General features: G+C 43.9%; 1 protein-coding gene across 1 annotated transcript; it reads left to right on the top strand.

The window, feature by feature from the left end:
- The first annotated feature begins 24,194 nt into the window (after nt 1-24,194).
- On the top strand, nt 24,195-25,163 carry Tas2r1 (taste 2 receptor member 1). Its single transcript, XM_070042095.1, has one exon. It carries the CDS (start codon nt 24,195-24,197, stop codon nt 25,161-25,163), a length of 969 nt encoding a protein of 322 aa, XP_069898196.1.
- The last annotated feature ends 711 nt before the right edge of the window (nt 25,164-25,874 follow it).

Below are 25,874 nucleotides of genomic sequence, written 5' to 3'. Positions count from 1 at the left end.
AAATATTTGTGGGTAAAATAGACATAAGAAATCAATAAAAATATCTCATACCATAGGTTACCCCTCCCCCCCACAATTATCTACCTACAGTGGCCCTTTCAATCATTTTCATAAACCTTTGTCCTGACCTTGATATTTTCATTAATACTGCTATCTCTGCTTTTCTTTGTTTTATTTGATTTGCCTTATATATTTGCCCATATTTTTTTAAATATAGCATTTTATTTTAGATATGTCTCTCTCCAAATTACGTAGAATAGAATTTGCTTGATGGTTCAATGAATCTTTTGTTTGTCATGAGTTCAACTCTTACATTTACTGCTGTGACGGATGCTACCTCTGCCTTCTGCCTCCCTCATTTCTGTTTCTTGTATTCATTTCTCTATCATTAGCAGATCTAGATTTTATTTCCTCTCTTCCCTCCCACCTCACCCCACCCCACCCCCATCTAGTGATTTGAAGATGCATGGCCTATTTCCAGACCACTTTGGCCAGCATATTTCAGTGTTTTCTGTATGCCTCAGTGGGTTGTTCTTGCTTCCTATGTAACCATCTGGTAAGTTACTGAGTGCTATTTCATTGGCACAACCACTTAATCCTCTTAAATATCACCAGTAGTGTTAGGCTATAGCTCTGCTTAGTCACAGCATTTCAGGGGCAGATGTGAGTAGCTACCTGACTCCATGGTCAGTCAGCCATGGCATGACCTCGTCATTATACCAAGAGTCTTCCAGCCATAAACGTCTTACCTATTTCACCATCACATTTGAACTTTACTTTCACTCAAAGCAGCTGCTTCAATAAATACAGCTTTCCAAAATTTCTTATTTTTGAACAATAGTTAAGACGAACCCAGAAGAATCTGGAAAATCTCTATCATAATACCTTTCCTACTTAATAACCTGTGCGGAAATAGGCTCCTTTTTTTAAAGTCATGTAGTCCAAGTTATATAATTTTCTGGAATCCAATTAAACACTCAGTTGATTAGTGAGCACCAAATGCATATAAATCATGTTCCCTACCCAAAACTATGTTGAAGTCTGGTGAAGATAGATCTTACACCAGTACCTCAAAGCAAATACTGTGTTGAAATCAGCAAATACTTCTGTTTAAACACTATATACAGTGATTTAAAAAATCTCAACTGATGATTTCTCACTAACTTAATTTTCTTGTTTTATTCATTTAAAATAACTTGTACAATATTGACCCTTTACCAGGCCTTGAGTTAATCAAACACATTATAAATCATCAGTGATTAAACAACCCTATAAAAAGCGCGTATTCTTCGCACACAGGGGAAGACTAAGAGCCACTCCAAGCAAGGTGGTCCAGAGACTGTGCTCCTGGACTCTCGCTCTAATGTCTCAAAAGTGTCCCAGACTTGACTTATGTGGACCTGAGGGGTGGAACAGGGCATGGGGCAAAGACTGAAACAAACGTGTGTTTAAGCCCTTTGTTACTACCTGACTGTCAGTGTCAATGGGGAATGGTATTACAGACCCAAACAAGGTCCACACCGTCACCATAAGGATAGTGGGACAGGTACACTGGAGAGCCAGACGTCTTCCATGGCAGATGGGTTTTGAAGGTATAGTTAGGTTTGCTAAATGATTGGTTTTAAGATGAGCTTAGCCTGCATGACCTGAGTGGGCCCCAGTGGGGTTTTTGTAGTTTTTTTTTTTTTTTGTGAAAATACTGTACAGAGGGGTTACAATTACATGGGCAAGGTAATGAGTACATTTCTTGTCAAACATTGTTGCCTCCTCCTTTGTTTCCCCTTCCCATCCTTTCCCATCTCCCCCTCCCCCACCCCTTAATCTTCCTCCCCCCCCCACACCAAAGTTGTAAACTTCATTTTTCAACATAATGTCTTGTACATCTCATTGTTGCAATGGGTCCACCTGTATCCCTATTTAAACAATTTGTTTTTTCCCTTCCCTTCCAAAATTATACCAACATCAAATACAGTGAAAACAGAGGTTATACCTCTAGAGAGGGGCATACAAAGCAACAAAGAAATCATCTTACGAATACGTTAGAAACAACAACAAGAAAGAAAAAAAACATTTGAGTCCTTATCTTGGGGTTCATTTCGCCTAACATCAACTTATCTGACTGTTTCTGCTTGTCTCAGACATATACTAGTTATTGCAAATAAGGGAAACCACGGGACCTATGTTTCTTTGGGCCTGGCTTACTTCACTTAATATAATTTTTTCCAAGTCTTTCCATTTCCTGACAAATGGGGAGATATCATTCTTTCTGATGGAGGCATAGAATTCCATTGTGTATATATACCACATTTTCTTGATCCATTTATCTACTGAGGGGCATCTGGGTTGGTTCCATATCTTAGCTATGGTACTGGCACAAGAACAGACCTCAGGACAAATGGAATAGAATTGAAAACCCAGAAATGAACCCACAGACCTATAGCCATCTATCTTCGATAAAGGAGCTAAAAAAATAGAATTGAAGAAAGACAGCCTCTTCAGTAAATGGTGTGGGCAAAATTGGTTAATCACTTGTAGAAAACTAAAGCTAGATCCTCATATATCACCTTGCACCAGAATCAACTTCAAATGGATCAAAGATCTAGGAGTCAAAACAGACAGAATAGGAGAAACCCTAGGTCTCCTTGGCACAGGCTGAAATTTTCTTAATAGGGACCCAGAAACACAACAAATCAAAGAAAGGTTGGACAAATGGGATTGCATGAAATTGCAGAGCTTCTGCATGGCAAATGACATAACTAGCAAGATCGATAGAAAGCCCACTGATTGGGAGATCTTCACTAGCCATACAACAGACAAGGGTCTCATATCTAAAATATACCTGGAACTCAACAAATTAAATCCCCCAACAACTGCCCAATAAAGAAGTGGGTTAAAGGCTTAAAGAGAAATTTCTCTGAAGAGGAAAGAAGGGTGGTCAATAGTCACATGAAGAAATGCTCAACCTCCCTAGCCATAAAAGAAATGCAAATCAAAACAACATTGAGATACCACCTCACCCCAGTTAGAATGGCTAGAATCAAGAACTCTAATAACAACAGATGCTGGAGGGGATGTGGACAGAAGGGAACCCTACTGCATTGTTGGTGGGAGTGTAAACTTGTTCAACCACTTTGGAAAGCAGTATGGAGGTTCCTCAAAAGACTTCACATAAAACTCCCCTATGACCCAGAAATCCCACTTTTGGGCATTTACCCGAATGATCACAAACAAGACCACACTAAAAGGGCCCAGTGTTATTACAAGAGCCCATGAAAGCAGAGACAGGAGAGAAACTCAGTGAAATTATTTGTTCCATATCTGGTTTCAAGACCAACATCAAGAAATGGAACTCCATCCTACAACTTCCAGAAACTGAGTTCTGCCCACAGGAAAGATGAATTTGGGAACAATTTCCTCCACACACATTCCAGGAAAGAATTATGCCTTTGCCTTGTCAGATTGTGAACAAGAAATCCAAGTCATTCTGTGTTAGACTTCTCACCTCCAGCTCTGTGCAATTTTCAGACGCTAAGTTGGTGCAACTGTGTTATTCAGCAATCACATATTAACACCGTGACTTTAAGTCAGCTTCTTAACAATGCCAATTTGCTTTTCTCATTTATGAAGAGGGGACAGTGGCTGGGGCTGTACCTGAAGATAAAATCAATACATAGGGCAATTCTCGTATTGGGCCTGGAACCCAGGAACTGTTCCAATCAATGCAGCTGCATTTCTCAGGTATAAGAAATACATTAAAGCTGGGACTACGGTGTGGTGTGTATGCTTGTTGAGTGTGCATGAAGCTTCGGGATTAATCCCCAGCATCATAAATTAGGAAATACGATGTAAATACTAAAGGGAGACTAATAAGGAGACTGAGTGAGGGACGTGGCATTTTCTCTGAACTTGAAGGAACAAGGCTGGGTTTTGATAGACAATCCAGATTAACACTTAAAATTTAGAGGAGAAAACCTCTCAGTTTATTCAGTCTATCGTGTATTGCATAAAAGTATGCATTTTCATTTTAATGGGCTGAAGAAAATAACATACACTAGACTGTGGTCCCTTCCAGAGGTAACTTTCAGTCCCCAGAAATGAAATAGGAGGAAAGAAGGTAGAAACCCACATAGAATGCATACAGTGGTTTATACTCCTGCGCTCTCAAGGCTGAGCTGACAGGAGCAGGGCCAATGCAAGACTGGTTTTTCTTTCAGGGCTCTCCCTTGTGTCTTGCATGTACAATTGGGAGTTAAGCTGTCTCTATGTGACATGGGTCACAAGTCCACATTTGTCATTGCTGTCTGTTGTATTTGATGTAACAGCCTCTGCTTTGCCACAGAATTCAAAGGGGGCCAGACTAGGAAATGTAGCCACTGAGATTCTAAATAGTGTTCATTCAGAGACTGCAGATGAGGAAGCAGGAGGCGATCCTGACTGATGGGGAGGAAGGGGAAAGAAGGAAGAAGCTGATTCATTTCCCATCACCTTCTGCATCCTGGGTGGTTTATATCAGCAGCAACTTCCTTCTCTCATAGCTCTGGAGACCTAAAAAGTCCCAAATCAAGATGTCAGCGGGCTTGGTTGCTTTCGGAGGCACTGAGGGAAATCTGCTCCATCCTGGTCTTCGGCTCTGGTGGCTGCTGGGATTCTGGCTAAGGAAGAGCGGAGCCTGTGCAGTGTCCTCTGCTCTGGCTCTGAGGAGGCCCTGGCCTTTGTGATGAGTTAATACGTACAGTTCATACATAAAATATATAATAGAATTTCTAATATACAATCATGTGGAAAATATAAAGTAGAAGTTCAGAGGCTAAAACAAGTTAACAATGCCATTTTTTTTGTTGGTTGTGGGGCCTGAACTCTATGCTTGGGCACTGTCCCTCAGCTCTTCAGCCCAAGGCTAGCACTCTACCACTTGAGCCACAGTGCCACTTTTGGCTTTTTCTGCTTATGTGGTGCTGAGGAATCGAACCCAGGGCCTCATGCATGCAAGGCAAGTGCTCTACCACTGAGCCAACTTCCCAACCCAAAAATGCCACATTTAATTTTAAATAGCAGAAGGTTTAACCAGGGCTTAGAATAGAAGAAGACAATAACCTGTAAACATCCCTAAATATCACAGTTCCGAATCCCAAATCCATGTGTAAAGGTATGAAACTATGTTACGTACAAAATAGCAATGTATTTTAAAATTCAATTGTAGATAAAATCCTTGCATATCTGACCAAAGATAATTGGGTAATGACAAGTGAATTCCATTTGTATTATTATCCCTGGAACAAATAAGACTTCCTATCAATGTTTTAATAGAATGACACCACTACCAATCTTGTGCCTCTTTCAAACTTAGATATAGTTAAAGAATATAGCTTCCAGAATACTGGGAGTTTCTGGGCTGTTCCAACTATTTGAGGTATCTGCCTCTAATGGATTAATAAGATTGATGTGTATAGGGCTGTGTGTGTGTGTGTGTGTGTGTGTGTGTGCGCGCGCGCGCACGCGCATGCACGTGCAAATGTATTGTGCTACTGGTTAAAAACTGTTTACTCACGCATGAGTTCTCTTCTTTCCAGGTACATATGGGTGAGGGGGCTGACACCAGTAATTCTAAGTACTTAGGAGACAGAGTTCAGAAGGATTGTGGCTTGAGTCCAGCATACACCTAAGTTAATGAGACTCTGTCTCAACAAACAGCTGGGCATGGTAGTGAATACCTGTGATCCCACCTACTTGAAGACCTGTAGAAGGATTACAGTCTAAGATTGTCTCTGGACAAAAACGAGAGACCCTATCTTTAAAAAAATAACTGAATAAAAGATCTAGGTTCATCGTTCCAGTGATAAGGCACCTGTCTAGCAAGTATGAAGTCTTCTGTTCAAACCTTAATACAATCACCCAAAGTAAAATGTCACCTGATTCACTTAGACAGGAAACTGGTTTGGAGCAAATAATGTCACTCCCAAAGAGAAGCAGGTATTTCTGGCAAGACACGTTACTGACATCTCTTTCTGAGCTTGGGTGACCAACTCAGCATGCTCTGCAGTGAGGAGCTCTCCATCATCCTGCCTATCTGAACCAGCATTCATTTGAACAGAGTCCTGCACCCATCACAGCAGATGAGCACAATGAGCAAAGAAAGTCCTTTGTGATTTGTGGGAAGAGGACCGATGGAGAAAGTAGCCACAAACCCCCCCGCCATTGCCATGTGCGAGTCTCCTTGCAATGCCTTGTTGCTCTTCTCATCAAGGCTGCATTCATGGCTTGATTGGATCTCATGGATGAGATGGAGGCCGCTCTGGGTAAGAGCTTCCTAAAACCTTATAAACTCTGCTCAACCTACTTGTTTCCTGGAGACCCTACCAGGCATGGGTCAAATTCACACCTTCAGGCCCAACCGGTCTACGCATGCCTGCATCTACATGAGTGACCTCCAGAAAAATCAACAGAAGAACCTACTGCTCACCCTCAGACCTGCGAGTGAGAATGTCGTGTGGTTTGGAAGCACTGGGTTTCAGTGGTTTGACTGTGGTAATGGACAAAGATGCAGAACAAACCAGCCGATCCTGATTGGTGCATATGTGTGCGCTTGTGAACAATATAAATAGATCAGCACACATTATTTATACTTGCATATTCTTTCACTCATTCAATTTTATCTGCATACTATGTATGGAATGGGATCCTCTTTTCACTTTATACACAAGGAAACTTAGAGGTTCACTGACATTTCCCTCATTTCTATCAAGATAAACTCAGCAGATGGCTAGATAAATGTGATATTTTTAAATGGACTCAAGGAAATTATTCTCTCATGGTTGATGTCTTTGTAGACAAATGATATCAAAGCCAGATTGTGAGGTCAGAAGATAAGTATCTTTGCCTTTCTTTCTCAATGCTGATGAATTCCGGAATGCTATTCAGTCTCTGCAAATGTGATGGAGTCCACTGCCACGGTGGGAAACAATAGCTTGGAATCACTTTGTGACAGTCTCGTTCCTGCTGGCCCTACCTGACCAGCGAAGCCACAGTCATTTAGGCTGAAAGGCGCCATGCTCAGCGATAGCACCCTTCAAGCAGGAAGTTGGCACAGAAGCTATAAAATACAACTCCTGAGCAGGAGAGAGGCTTCACAAAAGGAATCTAGAGTCTGTGCTGATTAAAGCCTGTAGCTATAAAAAAAAGATAACTGATTCAATTAATTGGCAAGGTTTTAATTAGAGAAGAAACTTAAAGGGGAGCTATGTATTAACTGTGGCATCATCCTAACAAATAACAACAGAAAATGAGTGTTTCTAGACAGACCAAATTTATGCTCTTAGGTTTCTTTAGGTCCTACGTACGAGACAGATCTCAGGACAGTACTGGTTCCCCTCTTGAGATTCCAGCATGGTACGATTTCTGGGGGTGGCTGCGTGTGTCACCTGTGTGTCACCTGGATGCTGGGCCTGACCACAGGGCCTCTGTTCTCATCATTCAGAACCAGCCACCCTGGCCAGTGCTCACGTTTCTGACGGTGATTCATTCCTCTAGCTTCCTCTTCTGATTTTAAGGACTCATTAGCTAAGTGAGTCCCTGATTGATTAGTGAATTCATCTAAAGGACAGTCTTGCATAGTCCAGGATATTCTCATCTCAAGGTAGGGATTTGGAAGGGATCCTCCTGGGAAGGCCATCGTGGAACCTACCATAGTCTGCCAAGCACAGGTGATGTCATTCCATTGTTTTCAGTGAATTTGGGGATGGGCAGGTTAAGATATCTGTCCACCTTGGTGGTTGTGAAGAAGATCTCACTCTATAAAAGCAAAAGTGAGATGTGTACCTTGTCAGTTTAAAATATTTTAAAAATTCCATAATTCCTCATAGTTATCCTTCCATGCTGTTATGCACCTCCTACTGTGTGTAAACTCCTACTGTGTGTAAACTCCTACCCAGGTGAATGCCTAGGGTTTTGTCTATTTCTCAGTCTGGCAAAACTCCCCCAGGCGTGGATGAATCTTGCCAGTATGAGGCTGTGTCCCTACATGGACTGAAGTAAGCACAACCCCTGGACACCTCCCCTTCATCTTTCCTGATTCCTGGAGGGTGGTGGTGCTGACTCAGGAGGCTTTCTTCTCTTCCACAGTAAACCTAGGCAATAAGAGCGAACTAGCAGCCAGCCACGTCATTCAAACTCGGCTCAGTGGTGCACCACATCTTCCATCCTCTTTCAGTATAATGTGGAATCATGCAAATGTGGATCCAGGAAGAAAGACCTGTGAGTGAGCCAGATTCTTTCTGACTTAGGATAAATCTCATGCCATTTGTTTGTTTGTTTGTTTACTTATTTGTAAAGCTCTGGTGGGGAGGGCTGACTTTCCATAGATGGAGTGAGGGAGCTGCTGTAATGTGGGAAACCAGGACCCAGAAGCAGCTTGGCTATGAAGGTTGAGTGCCAGGTTCCACACCAACTTGCAATCGCCTGCCAGGAGAGGGGGTGGGCTCCTTTTTGGCTGTGCCTCACTTCCTAGGAGGAGCGGCTCTCTCTATCCCAGTGCACCATGGGGGATGATGGCCTCATGCTGAGGCCACTAGGGCAATGGAGACTGCAGGGAACTGGCTGTCCAAGGCCAACCAAGGCCCTTCCACACTGCCGAACCATTCTGCCTTGGTGGGATTCTGACTTAGAGGCAATCTGTCATAATTCCACAGATGGTAGCTTTACCCCACCGGCTCCTCAGCCAAGCACATGCACCAAATGCCTGAACCGGTGGTTCCTCTCATACTGGGCAGGATTAGCGTGGCGCTTCTAGTACTTTTAGATGGCTGGTGTGCGGGCCATCATTGGGTACGCACCTCCAGACCTCCGGGCTAGAGAACCTGGCTGAAGATCTAAGTGATGTCTCCAGAAGGGGTACCCCCCCTTAGCTGTCTGGTAGCAATGGAAGACCTCCGTTTATGAGGAAACAGCTCCTGAGCTTCAGGACTGGGCTGATGTCTCTGAGCAGAGAACAGCCAAGTGTGAGATCTGTCACTAACTATACTGGTGTCGTCCTTCTTCAGAGAGCGGCTGGTCAGATCTGGGCGGGAGTCATCCTACTTGGAGACACGTCAGAGCTTTCCAGAAGCCAGCCCACTCCACCACATGCCAGCTAGCCTTGCTAGCTGTGTCCCTGGGGTAGAAGTATATGGTCCCCGGTGCATCCCAGGGCCACGTGGATCTTGGACTCAACTGCCCACTTTGAGAGTCCCAAACTGCTGTGTTATCAGTTTACCCAGAGGTTAGTAAACCTTAGAGGTATCAGCCATGCTGGAAAATTAATAACAGATACATTTATTAAACCTGGATGCCAATTTGCTAATTTGCCACAGGGGACAGACTTTGCAGTCAAGAGGATACCGGTATCCAAGGCAACGTCTCCTGGAACCACGGAGTACAGACTGAGAGCGAAGGGAGGGTGAGGGCGCACGGAATGCGATAGCCATATTGGGCCTTCGGCAGCACCGCAATGAGGCTCTGGTGATCAGAAGACCATATTGTACTGTTATGGTGGTTTTTACAGTAAACAGTGTTCCTTGGGTTTCATTTCTCTAGCTTCCCAGCAGGCTGTCCTAAGAACACATGGCCTCAGACTGGCTGTAATACAGTTGAATAAGTAATCGCTTTTCAACTGGGCTATCACCCAATGTGGCTATCAATGACTTGTATATCAATAACAAGTCATTTGAGGTGAATTAATTTCATTTGCAGGCTCCTCACCCATTACTGATTGTCTACTAGATTCAATTCTGGAAAGGAACCCTTGTACTTTATTGCCACATTTAATAATATACTGAAGTGTTTGTCCTTCAGCTGTGGTTCTCTGGGCAGCAGCGGCAACGGGACCACCTGTGGGCTTGTCAGAGCTGCACACTTGTGGGCCTAACACCAGCTACAGAGCCCAGATCTCAAGGGATGGAGTCCAGGATGCAGCTCTAACAAATCCCTCAGGTGCTCATGAGAATCATAGTTATATTGGTTATGAGCCTGGTCTCCAGGTTTTATGTGCTGCTTGATACAAATGGGTCCTAGTCCCAATTCCCAACAGTCACTGTTTCCATCTGAATCTTTATGAGCACAGTCATTACTGTGTCTAGTTCTATGGGCATTCTGTTCTTCTGAGCCTCCACCAGAACCGCCCACTGAGCTCTGCGGACAGCATCCAAAATCTAGTCTAGAATCACCCAAACGCACCCCACAAACCAGTTCCAAATGTTCTGGAACACAGTGTCAGCCCCTCTGGTCCCTTGGTGCCAACTTTCTGTGTTAATTAACTTTCCATTGCCGTGGCCAGCAGACCCGAGGGAACGTCTTGAAGGAAGAACTGTTCCTTTTGGCTCACGGTTTGAGAGGTTTCAGTCCAGGATCCTTGGCTCCCTGGGTTTCTGCCTGTACAGGAGCAGAGGGCCGCAGTGTTGAGAGCATTCACGGGGGCTCCGCACTTCATGGTGGACGGGAAGCAGAGAAAGGCAGTAGGAAAGGACAACGCACAAATTACATCGTCCCCGGGCAGGCATCCGGCAGCTTCCTTCCACTTGGTAACAGTTCCAGCACAACCGCTACTGGAGCAAAGGATGAAGCCATCAGAGGATGAATGCATTCATGAAACCAAGCCCCAATACATTAACATCTGAGGGACACCCTGTGTTTACTTCGTAATGATCAGAAAGTTCTTAGAGGAATCCCATGGAAAAGGTCTATCTGGTGGATAATCAAGAACTGCGGTAGCTGTAGGATTTATTTCATCTCCTAACATGATAATGCATACTCACACTCACATGAGTGCCCATACAATTAGCTCAATCACCCAATAGTTTGAGCTGTTTCAACACCAGACCTCTACATTTGCTCCTGACATGGGATAGTAGTCAGGACTAAGATCAGATCAAGTTCATGGACAAGGGAGGGCAGGAAGTTGAGAGGCACCTGGTTCCGGTGGGGGCAGGGAACATGGCTGTTGGGAATCACATTATCACCCTGGGCCCCGGGCCCTGGAGTAGGTGGAAATGATGAGAAGCTGAGGGCTATACTTCAGTGAGTCACTGATAACTTCAGTGAATTATAGCTTGGCTTTTGCCCTCTGGAATGATTTTGTCTCAAACTCTCCCAGGAGAGGCTCAGGGCAGCCAGGCCCGGTAGTGCATGCTTGTAATCCCGGTTTGTCTGGAGGCAGAGGTTAGGAGAAGCACAATTCAGCAAAAGTAATTGGCAAGACCCTGTCTCAAAAACAAGCCAGATAGGGCTGGGAAGGTGGCTCAGTGGTAGAGCGCTTGCCTTGCATGCATGAGGCCCTGGGTTCAATTCCTCAGCACCACAGAAGCAGAAAAAAAAAGCCAGAAGTGGCTCTGTGGCTCAAGTGGTAGCCTTGAGATGAAGAGCTGAGGGACAGCGCCCAGGCTCAGAGTTCAGGCCCATGACTGGACCCCCCCAAAAAACAAAACAAAACAAAAACAAGCCAGATATGGTTTTGTACACTTATAGGATTATAATCCCAGCTTCACAGCATATAAAACCTCAGGCCCCAAATAGACACTATCTGAAAAATAAAGCAAGAAATACATAAATAAAATTGGGTGTCTAGTTCAAATGGTAGACCATTAGGCCCAGCAAGTCTGAGGCCCAGAGTTCATGCTCCAGTACACCCCAGAAGAGTAATAAATGAGTCTTAAGGTGTGCACAGCTCTATGCGGACAGGCTGGCCATGCACCCACTCGGTTGAAATGAGATATTGATTCACCTCTGTTGCTATTATGAGTGTTCTTGTGAAAATATGAGTTTGTCTTGCAATGTTTTAAGGAGGGACAACCTTAAGAGTCTACAGATCACCTCATCAGCATGCTCCCCTGAACTAGAAACAGTTTGGGAATGAGAACCATGCTTCCCGTTGCTGTCTCTGTCAAGTTGGGATTGGCAAACTTGGCTGTCCTGACATAATTCAGTACTGAACCGTGTCACGTGGTTCCACTGCACATTCTCTCCTCATCTGCTTCTGTTCGGGCTACCTTTCTCCATCCCCAGTCCTTCTCTCTCCACACTGGTAAGTATTGGTTGACCCCGCTCTTTAAAAACGTTAAGTGTCCACACAGATTTACAGTATTCAATAGGCTCTGTGGAGAACCGTTCAACGGTGAGCCTTGGGAGCCTGCCCTTCCCGTGCTGGCCGCTGGCCACCGAGACAGCATCTGCTGAGAGCATCCCAGGAGAGCCGAAGTTCATTTGTCCATCTGGGATTTTCACACAACAGTACAAGACTTCTGGTCATTTCCACACTGTGAGTTCATCCGGAACACAGGGAAGACATCTTGGTATTTCCTGTACCAGAACGATCGTCGGTGAATGTCATTTCCCATCCCAGCGTGGCTGCCTTTCTCCTTCCAGTGAATCTTTCTGTCATCTCACTGAGGAGCAAATGTATTTTTATTTTAAACAGTTAGTGCTGCAGCGTTCTTTCAACAGAATTTGTGAACACTCCCTATCTGTTAAAACCATCGACCTATCGGGGATGCAGCATGGAGGAAAGCTAGCCTGTATGCAAATGCGCTTTTCCAAGAGGGAGAGAGATGGGGAACAAAATGCTAGGTAGTGACAAGCAGTGTGACAAAGGGCACTAAGGTAGGGTGATGGAATGAAGAGTGTAGGTGACATGGGACTTTGTAGTCAGATGATGTCTTTCGGTGGCACTCCAGTAGAGATCTGAATTCAGAGAGGACACAAGACATGTGGGAGAGAAGGAAAGATTTCCCCAAACCTGTTAACCTCAGGCTTAATATGCATAACCAAGGACTCTATTATGGAATTGAGTGCCTCATCACAAACAAAGCCCCATCACACATCCAAGGCATGGAGCGGTGTGATACCCAGCGGGGCTGACCTGCACTGTCGTATGGATCAAGACAATGGTGTAGAAATGGACGCTTCCATCCTATGTGGGCTGTGTGCATGACAAATAGTTCTCAAGTTCAGTTCTTATCCCCCCCTACCTTTTGTTGTTATTGTAGTTTAGTGTTTTCAGAGGCAAATGCTGATGCTGGTATTCTCAAGGTGAGTTCTTTAGTTTGGAAGCAAGTTTGCTTTGCCGAAGGCAGCCATAAATGGATTCAGCATGTATATATAAGATTATAATGCTTAAACAATATCAGAACAGATTATCTTTTCTATCATCTGACTTAAATATGTAAACTTTCCTATTGTCAGAGTCTTTATTTGTAGATATTGAGCAAAACTTGACTTTCCTAAAACTCAGCTTCATGAATCACTAATTGCTCTTTATTCCTCAATTTTATTTTTGACATTTTCAGAATCAATCACAGACTACATAAGCATCCCTGTTTGTTTGCTTTTTATGTACATATTTCCATGAAGGTCCTCATACTAAGTTTAAGACTGACTGACATATTTGATAAGTTAAATATGTTTTAGATGAGAAATAAATGCCTTTTTATGCCTATTTTTTTTAAAACACAGCCTGTCAAAACCTCTTCCTCAAAATGAGGAATGCTAGCTCTTCTGTTGGTCATGAATCTAACTTAACTTTAATAAAATTGTCTTTTGCCGGAAGGTATTGACAGGACTGAGTGCAGTTTGAATATCTTGACCTCTTAAATAACAAATGCAAAACAAACATAAATGTAGCCTCACTTTTAATATGCATTTGCATGATGCAGAACAACTCACTGCCACGTGCACGGGCATGTTTATGCTTCATTAGAATTCCACATGTGAGTTAGAGTTTGCCTGTGGACATGTTACTGCTGACACTGGATTGAGTTATAGGAAAGACAGAAAATAGAAGCTGATAAAGTTGCATTCCAGAGATGGGGCAGGAAAACCATCACTCTGGAATATTCTAGAGAAAGGAGATGGAAAATCACAGAGATCATGCAACTAAACTTTTGCACAAGTCTTAAGCAAACACTCCCAACTCTTGCTCAATAGTGTACTTTTCTGCATATTTGCCATATTGTGTCCTAAAAAGACAGTGGGATGACTCTTCCCAGTTGCAACGGCTGTGATCTGTTCTTTGCACGAGTACACTGCCTTGGGCGTCAAACCATTGTTCACTACATATTGCTAGTGACATGGGGCGGCTCCATGCATGACTCTGGGAAGGTGCTCCAGAATGTTTGCCCTATGCCAAATAAGCAACTGACAATGACAAAGACGTGCTATCTACCTTGTCATTTTAATAGTGAAGTACTTCCCATGCCACTTTGATTAGTCCTAACTTGTCGTGGACTGGTGGAATCAAGCAAGCCCAACCTCATGGGAAGAACTGCCAGGTAAAAGGCTGTTAAAGCAGATTTAGCAGTGAGCTGCAGGAAGTGATCCTTCCATAGTGGAACAGTTGGAGACAGAGCTCCTTCCAGGTTCGCTGGGCGGCCTTCCTCCCCGCCCTGGGGCTTCCTCCCTCTACGCAAGAATGCAGTCTTATGGAGGATGGATTTGGCTGGAGATGGAAACGCACCCAGAATGCCACTGGTGAAATCTAGCTAAGGAAAGGCAAAGATTGTTCATGTGGACTCCCTCTGAATCTTGGAATGATAATCCGTAATAAGAGAGCTGTATGAAATGAAGTTTTCATGTGGGCAGGACCCCAACTGGCAAAGTATGTGTCAGTCTTTGCTGCTACTGCCCTGTCCCTCCAGGGTTTGTCATCGCCAAGACCCCTGGGAGCCCAGCTAAGGTACGAGTCTTCTGATTCTACCAGATGTGTCTACCTCCTCACCCCAAGATCCTGAGGCTGTAGCTCAGCATGTTGGGGTCTTCATTGCCCTTACAGAAGGTACATGTTTGTCCTCTAGCTGTCACAGGAACAATTCAGATGAGTTGTGTCATAGGTCTCATACTTCATTTAGGGGTGGGAGGAAAGGGCAAAACAGATTTATTAAGTCGGTTTTAAAAGTGGTCAGACACCAACATGGGCTGTTCCCATCAGCTGAGGTCAGCGCAAGCATGTGAACCTATATCCACAAATGAAGACCATGTTTTTATCGTGCACACTGGACTGTTCTCTCTTAGCTCCATACTGTCAGTCCTGCTGGGTGTGCATCCACAATCATTTTTCCTTTTTCTGCTCTAGATCAAAGAATGGTGACACTTTGAATATATCTGACAATAATGGCTTTTGGAGCACATTTGAGCTCTTCCTGTTTTTATGGCCAAAAGTTCTTATGTCATGGTTGTGTGAATTCATAGGAAGGAGTCATAGGAAGGAGTAAACTGTGAATCACTGTGTGAAATCATAGCTAGGAAAAAGAGTTTTGGCTAAACCTAGGAAGGAAAAAAAACCCTCACTCCTGATTGCTTAATTGCTGACATTATCCATCCTTCCTCCTTGTAAAGTAAAACCTGTGATTATGTAAATCATGATTACTGCCAGGTAGAAATAATAGATTTAAATTTTCATATGTCTATTTAACTATAACAGGCCAACATTTGAATTTGTGAATAACTGAAATGTTTCATAAAATGAAACCTGTGCATTTTGTAACACATATATAGGGCGACTATGGTATAGAGTCATAAGAGTGAATGGTTATAGAAAACTGTAATTAAAGGTTTCCTTATGGTTTCTTTCTAATATGCAAATGTTGCAATTTAAAATTTATCAGGCTAGGTTTATTCTGCACAGCTAGATGGCTTCAGTGCCTTGGGCACCACCGCTGCCCTTTCCTTTTCTCAGTTATTATCAGTTACATCATTACTACTTTGCAGTGCTGGGGCTCAAGCCCAGTCCTCGAGCATGCTAGGCAAGCTCTCTGTCACTTGGCTTCAGCCCAGCCCTTGGTTTCCTCACACAGTAAGGCAGGGCTGCACATCCCAATGCCCTGTGACGCAGATGGATGTCTGTGGGTTGCATACAACTCCCATGAAAAGCATGCTCAAGAGGTTTGCTGCGGGAGGATGACGGATGCCCTTCTTGCAGGCGCCTGCCTTGTTTGGTGGGGCAGGGCCTGGTCAGGGTTAGGCAAAGTGACCCCCATTGCTTCCTGCTTTAGAATACGTGATGCCCAAATACTACCTGAAACAAAACACAGGTGCTGCGTACCTTTTCTGGAATTCTGCGTTCTCTTTCTACATCTAATAAGGGGTTGTTGACACAGGTAGTTCCCTTACAGGTCTGATGTGATGTAGCTTTCTGTTGCATTTATTGTGTTGAATTCAAATAGCCACATCATTCTTTGGGCCAGGGAGATGCACTCTGTGCCTTGGCTGGTCATAGATTTTTTTTACCCTTCACTCCCTTCATCTGCCTAAAATGCCATAGAAGGTGATCTCTTAGTCTGTTTTCTGTTTACATAATGCAATAGCTGATAGGTCAGATTTCTGGAGTTTGCACAAGATCAGCAAAGACCATAACACAAAATAGATAGGCATTGAGTATGTATGGTAGGCAGACAGAAAAGAGAAGCTGGCCAGCTCCTCTTCTCATTTGCAGGAAAATGAACCCCCACTGTGGGGATTAAATTAACTCCCCAGTGACCCATCCACCACCTCCCACACTGCAACCTGGAAAAGTGGATTTCAAAATGGGTTTTTGGAGGTGACAAACCATATTCAAACCCACACATGCGAGTAGATGTAATCATCTTTTATACCCTAGGAAGAACACTACCACATTTAGCCGTGCCTTTCTAGAGATAAAAGGCTTGATTCATTTGTTTCCATTATTGTTTGTGCAGCAGCTATTTTGGAGCATAACTGTATTTAGCTAAATGTAATGTCTATTGTAGAGGTACAGGATGGCATCAGAGTCCCTCAAACGACACAAACTGCTCCCCCATTATAGAGAGACAAAGCAAGGGGCAGCAGCCGGGGTCTCCCTTCCAGCAGTGGACCACAAGGCAGCAGGCTGCCTGATGTGACGACGGAAGGCAAGACTCAAGGAAGCCTCAAGATGAAAGCCACAATGCCCAGTCCTGTCATCTAATTGTCATTCCTGGGTAAGCGTTCTATCTCTGAGAGGCAGAAGAAATAGACTCTGCTTCTTCTAGTAGTAAAGAGAGCCATTGGCATTTGGGTCAGAGCAGAAATGGCACCGTGTTTTAAGACCGGACCCTCTTATCTTTTTCATTGTGTCTAATTCACTGGTTGTAACCAACCAAAAGGTAGAAGGGTTAAACTTTTATCTGACCATCCATTTCCTGGTATTGTTGGCCAGCACCAAAGATACTACAAGAACTAGTGCAGAGTGAATAGATGCCCATATGGTAACCTTATGTTTTGTTAAATTCTTCTTAGAGAATAATAATATTAAAAAAAAGAACCTGAGCTGTCACCGTAAGTATGTGATAGGCAAAGAATAATTGCATATACAGGAAGGACTCCACAGAGGAGATTTGTATTCCATTTTTCTCCCTGAATAATTATCCTCTGGATATATTTAAGAAAACCCTATGAGTTTAGTGACTGAGAGTCCTCAGCTCTAAGTTAGGTGTGTCACTAAATGACGAGCTTTAGGCTGATAACTTCTCTGATTCCAATTTCTAAATGGAAACGTGGAAAGCACATCATTGCTTTTCCACTCACAGCCATGACAGCATATCCAATGGAAACCCACCTCGAGGCCAGTTCAGTCAACATCAGGAATGTATGGCTTTTTTTAAATGTCAAGACCAACAGCAAGTAAAGGCTGGTTCTAGGTCAGCCATGATCTGACCACAGCCCGTTTTTGCTGTTTCTTTGCTGTCTGCTGGGTGGAATTCATTCTTAAGCAGATTCAAGTCGCTCTCGTGGAGGCAAGAAGATGACTGCCAACAGTTTGAGTTCAAAGAGGGCCACTGGGCCCAGGCTGTTCAATCAGGGAGTAGCTCAGACTTGACAGATGCAGGCCGCAGGTTCATTCCCTTGTAGATGTCCCTCACCAGGTGAGTGCATTTAACTGCCATGCCTGACTTGTGCTCCTTTTCCTGCTTTTATTTTTATTTTATTTTATTTATTCATTTATTTTTGTCGGTCATGGGGCTTGAACTCTGGGCTTGAGTGCTGTCCCTGTGCTGTGCAGCTCAAGGCGAGCACTCTACCGCTTGAGCCACAGCACCACTTCCCGTTTTCTAGTGGTTCATTGGAGATCATAGTCTCACGGACTTTCCTGCCCGGGCTGGCTTTGATCCGCAATCCTCAGATCTCAGCCTCCTGAGTAGCTAGGATTACAGGCGCGAGCCACCGGCGCCCGGCTTCCTTTTCCTGCTTTTAGTAAGATGTCCAATAAGGTCCATAAACAAGGATGTAGGAGAGGTGGTCCCTCTAAGAAAAGTCCAAGTCAAGACAAGAAAATGGTTGATAGCTAGGCAAAAAGGGACTATTTCCAAACTCTATTTATTAGCCAGAGAAAGGAGTCATTCAAGTTAGGGTATGAACATGGGGACAGTGAAGCCTAATTGTCAAGTCACCCCTAGGAATTAAAGTCAACTATTGGCCACATCTTGGAAATATTAAAGTATATGACTGGGGGAAATTTTCAGACCTTTGTCCTCCTCAATTCCGTTCTACCTAAAGTGGAGAGAATATTGACCCCATAGAATTGTTAAGAATACTGTCAGCTTAGCATTTTAAACCTTAAACACATGGGAAGTATTAAGCCTCATCCCAAGTGCCTCTGGGCCCAGATTTTTTTCTTTCTCTGTGAATTCTTCCCATCCTCCACGTAACATCATTCCTAAGCTATTTACATTCTCCTGGTATATGCCCAGCAAGACAACAGTAGCATTTAAAAAAAATCCAGGAGAACACTGGCAATCAAATTCATCAAATAGAGCATGGAAAAAAAGCCAGAAGAACATCCCCCCCAAGAAACAAACAAACCAACCCCACCCTCCTTCTAAACTAGAGAAGCAGCGTTTTGAAATGGAAGAGCAAGCATCTTGGCCATGCAAGCTAACGCGGTTAGGACGCAGTGAGGGCAGACCGGTGTCCAGGGAGTCAAAGCTTGACCCACATGTTCTGCTCTCTTCACAGTTTCCTTCCACAAAAAGATGGAGTGGCCATCATGTGGTGTAAATGCACAAAACGTCCAGCTTCTGATTAGCAGTGCTTATACCACCAGTTGGCAATTCCTTGCCTTTATAATCTCTCCAGTCCAGGGGCTTTAACATCTCCTATGCACTAGCAAATTCCAAAAGCCTGTTACCAATCCTGGTGGCTTTCACAAACTCCTGACTTACCACAGTAAGAACCTTCCTGCGTGGGCAGGCATTTCAGCTTGAATGTCTACAACAGAGTGCTTAAGTTCAACTTGCCTCCAATCCCTCCCTTTCTAAATAACACCAACATTTGGGCCAAGAAAAATTCTTGACTTCTTTTGTATCTTCATTTCCCCTTATCAAAGCCAACCAAATTCTATTGGTCATATCTTAGAAATATATTTCCAATCCAACCTCTTCTTTTTCACAAGTCACAATCTCATTGAAGCCAACAGCATCTCTTGCCTGGTCTACAAGCATTTTCTCCAGAACAAATGCATTTTTTTCTAGATAGCAATCATAGTAAATATTTCAGAACATAGATCTGATAATACAAAAGTTCCCCTCACCTCAGATTTGCACGAGACTTCTGCCATACCAAAGATAAAGCTCAGTCATTTTTATGACCCAAGCCCTGGGTGATCACTCTGTGTCTACCCTTAGGGGCTTTCTCTTTTTCATGCTGTTTCAGGAAATGTGGAGGATTGGACTTTGATTTTTCTGGAAAGTTCCAAGCTTTCTTTTGATGGGGACAGATCCTATCTGCTGCTCTCTGCCCGGAATGATTATCTCCAGATTGGCCATCCAATTGTCTATCACCTCCTTGAAGGAATCAATCCTCTCTGACTATACTCTACAAAGTAATGTCTCTTTCTTCCTGACCTGGACTTGTTCACTTCTTCATCTGTTCATTTCTCATCTTCCCCCGCCCACTGTGATGTAATTTCCATAATGGCAGACTCTTGCTCTAATTCTTTACTATATAATCTACGGTTTGGACAGTGCTTGTTTCCAGAGGACACAGAAGCGTGCATGGAAGCATGAGATGGAAAGAGGGGAGTAGAAGGGAAGGAAAGAAGAAGGAGGAAAAGAAAAAGGGAAGAAGAGAAGTATGAAAGCTAGAGAAGGAGAAGATAGGAAGAAGGAAGAAGCAACAAATCCCACAGGGGAGCTCTGTCTAGAGCTGCGCATACCTGGAGGACCATGACCGTTACCCTGTATCAGGATCAGCATTGCTAGCTCTGTTACCTCTTGGTAGCTAACAAGGGATTTCTGTTTGTGAAGCACTTTGAATTTTTGTGTGTGTAGAAGACCTAAATTCAATGGCTTGCAATCACTCTATTATTTTATTTGCTGCAGTGCAAATAAATTTCAGAATATTGAATGAAGTAAGGAAAAGCACAGAAATATATTACTAGAATAAATAGAAAAGAAGGGACAAGTATACAGAAGTGACCTGAATATTAAAGGCAAAATTTTAGTCCAAGAGATGAGCTACAAATGCAAGGAGAGAGATTAAACTGAATGGATAGAAAGAATGATTAGTCTGAAAGAACCCGGTGCTTTTAACTTCTATCCTTTATCCAGGGCTGAATGCTGGTCCAGGGAAGATTCAGGCAAAATGTGTGTACTCATTTGCTAAGGATGGAAGTCTTTCTTCTTTGCAGGATCTTATTAAATTTATGAAAATATTAACACAAGTGCACTTTTTTTTGAGCAGGAAGTGGTCCTCTGGTAATGAAGTGGGAAGTCCCAGTTGGGAAGGGCATTAGAACAGTTGCTCACAGCTGTGCACCAGGAGCTCACATCTATAACCCCAGCTACTTAACAGACTGAGATCTGAGGATCATGGTTCTAAGTCAGCCCAGAGCAGGAAAGCCTGTGAGACTCTCATCTCCAATGAAGCCGAAAGTGGAACTGGAGCTTAAGTGGTGGATCACTAGCCTTGTATGAAGAAGCTCAGGGACATGGGCCCTGAGTTCAAACTCCAGAACTGGTGAAAACAAAAATTAATTAATTAATTTATAAAAGAGGCTAAGATCTGAAGATTATGGTTCAAAATCAGCCCTGAACAAATAAGTCTGTGAGACTTGTTGTCTCCAGTTAACCACCAAGAAACCAAAAGTGGAGCTGTGGCTCAAGTGGTGGAATTCTAGCCATGAGCTAAAAGCCCAGGGACAGTGCCCAGGCCCAGAATTCAAACCTCAGTACCAGTACAAACAAGCAACCATAAATGAACAAACATCTACTACTCACCTTCCTGGTGGCTGTAATATCAAAGTAAAAGTCCATCCATGTGCATCTGGAAAGCAGAAAGACGATCATTACAGCTCTCTACCTACTGAAGACACAGCAGTGTCCATGTAACTGCATGGGAAAAAGATCGGACTTGCTTTTGAGACGTTAAATGATTTGAATATAAATAAGCAACTCTTTCCACCTGTCAGTTACCTCCAGGATATTTAGTGCTGTCTCCTTTAATGAGTGCTCATTACGTATGAGTGCGAGTGAACGGAATTAATCAGGGTAATACGGGGTAATAATCATGTGAATTTCTCCACGTCGGGTCTTGTTCCATCTGTTCCAAGCCATTTGTCCATGTAAAACTGTCAGTGTTCTGAGCCGCTGGCTGACAGGTGAAGCCAGACGTGGGTGGTTTTCGTCTCTGAGCCAGAAATTCTCTGATGTGTGCTATTCACTAAAACAGACTGCCTCAGACAGCCCAAAGGGCTCCCTCCTTATGATCATTTTTTTCTTTGCTTGATTTACTTGCTTGATCACTAAAACATTAAGCTCATGCTTACTGAGTCCAAGCCTGTGGCCGATTTCCTTAGCTGATGTGATGGTGGATCTGGAAGTCTCCCGAGAGGGAAGGCTGGGGAATGGGTCAGGCCAGAGAAAGAGCTCCAGGAAAGGCTCCAGAATCAACCCTTGGAGTATGTCTCCAGCCCTGAAAGAGAGCTTCCTGGGGTGAAGGAAGGCATTTCTCCAGCAATCCCACAAGAGTTGCCCCCCTCTATCAGACCCCCCACACACACACACACTTTTCCCTGCCTCTTTTGCACCATCCAGCAGTGTAAGGAGTGCCGGGCTCAGGGTGTAGCTCGGGGATGGAGCACTGACCAGCACTTGCAAAGCTCTGGGATCCATTCCTGCACCACGAAAAAAATCATATTGAAGAAGTAAGCCAGCCAAGCACTGAGAGCAAAGATGTGAGAAAAACGGTCTTTTCTCTCAAAGTATGTTGTTTAACAGTTCTTCGTTGGCCTTGGAGGCTTGGCTCTAGTAAGGAAGAGAGGAGCAGCTTTGGGATAAGGGAAGGATCTTTGAAATGTGTGGTTTTGTCTTAAACTGGTTTTTCCAAGATGGAAATGAGACACGCCTCAGATTGTTCAAGAAAGAGCAGACAGCAGGGGCGTGTTTTGAGACTACTTGTGTACTGTTAATCTTATTTCAAAGTCTTTTCATGTTCACCTTATGTAAATACATCTTACCTTAGCCAGCCTAACCATTCCTGAGCAGATTGTGAACCTGAACTCAACCAATCTGAGCAGAGGGGTGGGGCCTGCTACATTAGGGATAAGTAGGGGCCAGCCCACCTGCTCTGTGTGTGTCCTTGCCAAATTTATGGTGAATAGCACACCCTTCTCCAGAAGTAAACTCTGCCTTGCTGAGACAATTCTTTATTTTTGTGTCTATCACAAAGGGTTCATGTTTTCTCTTAAACGTGGATGATAGACTAAAATATAAACATATATGTAAGTGCATAGAGGGCCTCATGTATATAAATACAATCAAACTGACTAAGGATAGGACACAGGGGAGTGACAGGGCATGGTATAACCCCTTTGAACAAATAACAGGTAGCATAATAATCGAATATTAGGAAGCTGAAACACGTCTAGACGACTTGGGAGCTAAAGGGAGGGAGTACTTCTAACTGAGAAGAGCAATGGTGAATGAAGGAGTCATCATACTCAATGTATTTATGTGAAAATGGAACTAGGAAATTTATCTGTAAGATCAAACGCCTCATTTTGGGTCTGTGGGTATATTTAGGTTAAGTGCTAAGTTGGAAGTAAGTTTTCAATTTCCAGTGTTGATAAATTGTTCGCACCTGGCACACTCTGAGTCACTGGCCTGGTTGATGTCACACTTCAGCTGTGGCATTGCGTGACGGCATTCTACGCACTGTGTCAGGACAGGGCTGAGCGTGGCACCAAAGCCATGTAACATGTGGTTTGGGTGGGGACACCGGCGGTGGCTTCTCGAACGGAGACGGCACCATGGTAAGACAGACATGTAAAGGACAGCACCCCTCCCCTCACCAAGAATTCCTCAGCTCAAAATGTGACTTGTTGACAGTGAATAAACCTTGTTGAGAGTAACACGTGGCCCATTTTCTATACATTAAGTGTTCCTTTAATTTTCCCGTGAATTGCGTTAAACAGTTATAACAACACATTGACTCATGGACTGTTTGTGTTCTATGTTTCCCTTAGAACTACCAGCTCAGGTCATAAGCTTCTCATTGTTTGTGGAAAAAAATAACAGGAAAAAGCCTCAACCCCTGAGTTATGTGCAGGTGAGGCAGGGTGCAGGAGACGTTCTGCGATTCCCCAGGCCACACATGGCTGCCTGGAGATTTCTGACCCAGAGGCTGCACACACACACATCAGCCTTATTACTCTGCCCTTACGTTCTGTGACATTTTGTGTTTGATCATCTATATTTTATTATGTATAAACATTATGTTTTATGGGGTGCTGAATCACTCAGCCTTTGCCGGCCGGGGAGTTGCGCTGATGGTGGTCCAACCCCATTGTAATGGAAGTGAAAATTTTGAAAGACATTTTAGCAGAATGCTGCAATAAATGTTAATAACATTATCACATGTATAGGTAAAACTTACTCATGATAGAGATGAAGGATGGAGTGGCTTTCATGGCTGATTCTCCGGTGTAGGAGTTCTTTGACCCCTCTTATAGAGGTGTTTGATTTCACTATTTGCTTGTGATGCCGTTGCAAGCTAAGTAAATCTGGGAAATGCAAATGCTGTCACTAGGAAGCAAATTGCTGCTAGACTATCTCTTTCTTATTTGACTGTCTCAGAGCTAAACTGAGAAAGCAGGGATATAAGCAAATACACGCAAAGCTTCTTTGCTGAAATAGTGTTTTGCGAAGACTCCTGATCAGACTGAAGAAAAGCAGAAAGCATGAATGACTGAAATAGTCTCCAAAAATGCCTCTGTAGTTCCTACTGGAAAAAGCGGCTTTTCTCTTCTTAAAATGATAGGGGCAGACCGCACTCTGACTCTTCTTCTGACAGCGGCACAAGTTCTTACAGGAGTCAGTGCAAATGGCCTCATCGTGACAGTGAACGCCATTGGCCTGATCAAGCAGAGAAAAATAGCCGCCCTAGATTTGCTTCTTTCTTGCCTGGCAATTTCTAGGATTTTTCTGCAGTTGGACATGGTCTTCTTCCTTATGATCATTTTCTCCGGGAAGGAATTCATCATTCCAGCGACCATTGTAATTATTTTATTTACAAATGAATTGGGGCTTTGGTTTGCCACATGGCTCAGTGTTTTCTACTGCACAAAGATTGCAAGCATCCCACACTGGCTCTTCTTGTGGCTAAAGATGAGGATATCGAGGCTGGTGCCATGGTTGATTGTGGGGTCTCTCTTTCATTCAGCTATCACTTCTGCCATCTACAGTCAACATGCGTGGGCTATTTCCAAAGGAATTTTGTTCAATTTTTTATTAAAAAATGCAACACAAATCAACGAAAAAGAAACATATGTTATGCCAATTTTCTTTATCGCCAGTCTGACATTGCCATTTCTCATCTTCCTTACTGCTGTTGCGCTCTTGATTTTCTTCCTGGTGAAACACAGCCTGCGGATGAGGATGATGGCAACGGGTGCGGGCAGCCCTGGCCAGAGCGCGCACACGAGCGCAGTGCTGTCCATCCTGTCCTTCCTCGTCCTCCACTTCTCCCACTACATGGTGGCTATTTGTTTCTGTACTCAAAAATACCAGATCGGAAGCCTCTCCTTTCTTCTCTGTATGCTGCTTGCTGTCGTATACCCCTCCATACACTCTATTATTTTAATTTTTGTTAATCCTAAACTGAAACAAAATGCAAAAACATTGCTCCTTGGCCTCTGTAAGGGCTGTCAGTGAGCGGGAACCTGCATCATTCGAAGAACTCTTGATTCAGTGACTTGTCAATGACCACTGCTATTCTACACTCAGCCAACCCAGCATCCTGTCCACGGATACACACAGTATATCACCTCAGGACTGTGCAGCCTGAGCCTTGCTGATAGAGCTGCTGCTCTTCGGAAGGTGAAGCTGATGACTGGAAGCACAGCACATGATGGCGGGTTTCCTCACTCTCAGTATCCTGACTGGGATATTGTGCCATCGTCTTGCAAGATGTTACCAGGGACAAAATGGGTACCTGGTACAGGGGGATTTGTTGCAAATCGTTTAAATCTGCAATGGTCTAGAGAGGAGAAAATGGAAAGAAGGAGGAAAGCACATGCATGAGTTGGGGATGACAGGAATGTGTAATGTGTGTCTGCTGTCTGGTCTCGGACAGCTTTTCCTAAGTGGGCTGACCATCTCCCATGACTACCTGGATATTATTTCAGTTCTGTTCAGTGGACTCCAGACAATGGGACTATTCCTTCTCCCCAGGATAGGCAAATCTCAGTGCTCCAGGACGTGCTCACTGACACTATCCTGGAGAGAAGATGTGGATACTGTGGTGACACATCCAGCAATGGATGCGAAGACAGAGGAAGAAGAAGAGGAGGAAAAGGAGGAGGAGGAGGAAGAGGAGGAGGAGGAGGAGGAGGAGGAGGAGGAGGAGGAGGAGGAGGAGGAGGA

Source organism: Dipodomys merriami, unplaced genomic scaffold (assembly GCF_024711535.1).
Source record: "Dipodomys merriami isolate MVZ:Mamm:240054 unplaced genomic scaffold, mDipMer1.0.p SCAF_32, whole genome shotgun sequence".
Lineage (NCBI taxonomy): Eukaryota > Metazoa > Chordata > Mammalia > Rodentia > Heteromyidae > Dipodomys > Dipodomys merriami.
Note: the sequence above shows the minus strand (reverse complement) of the source record. Positions and strands in the feature narration are given on the sequence as shown.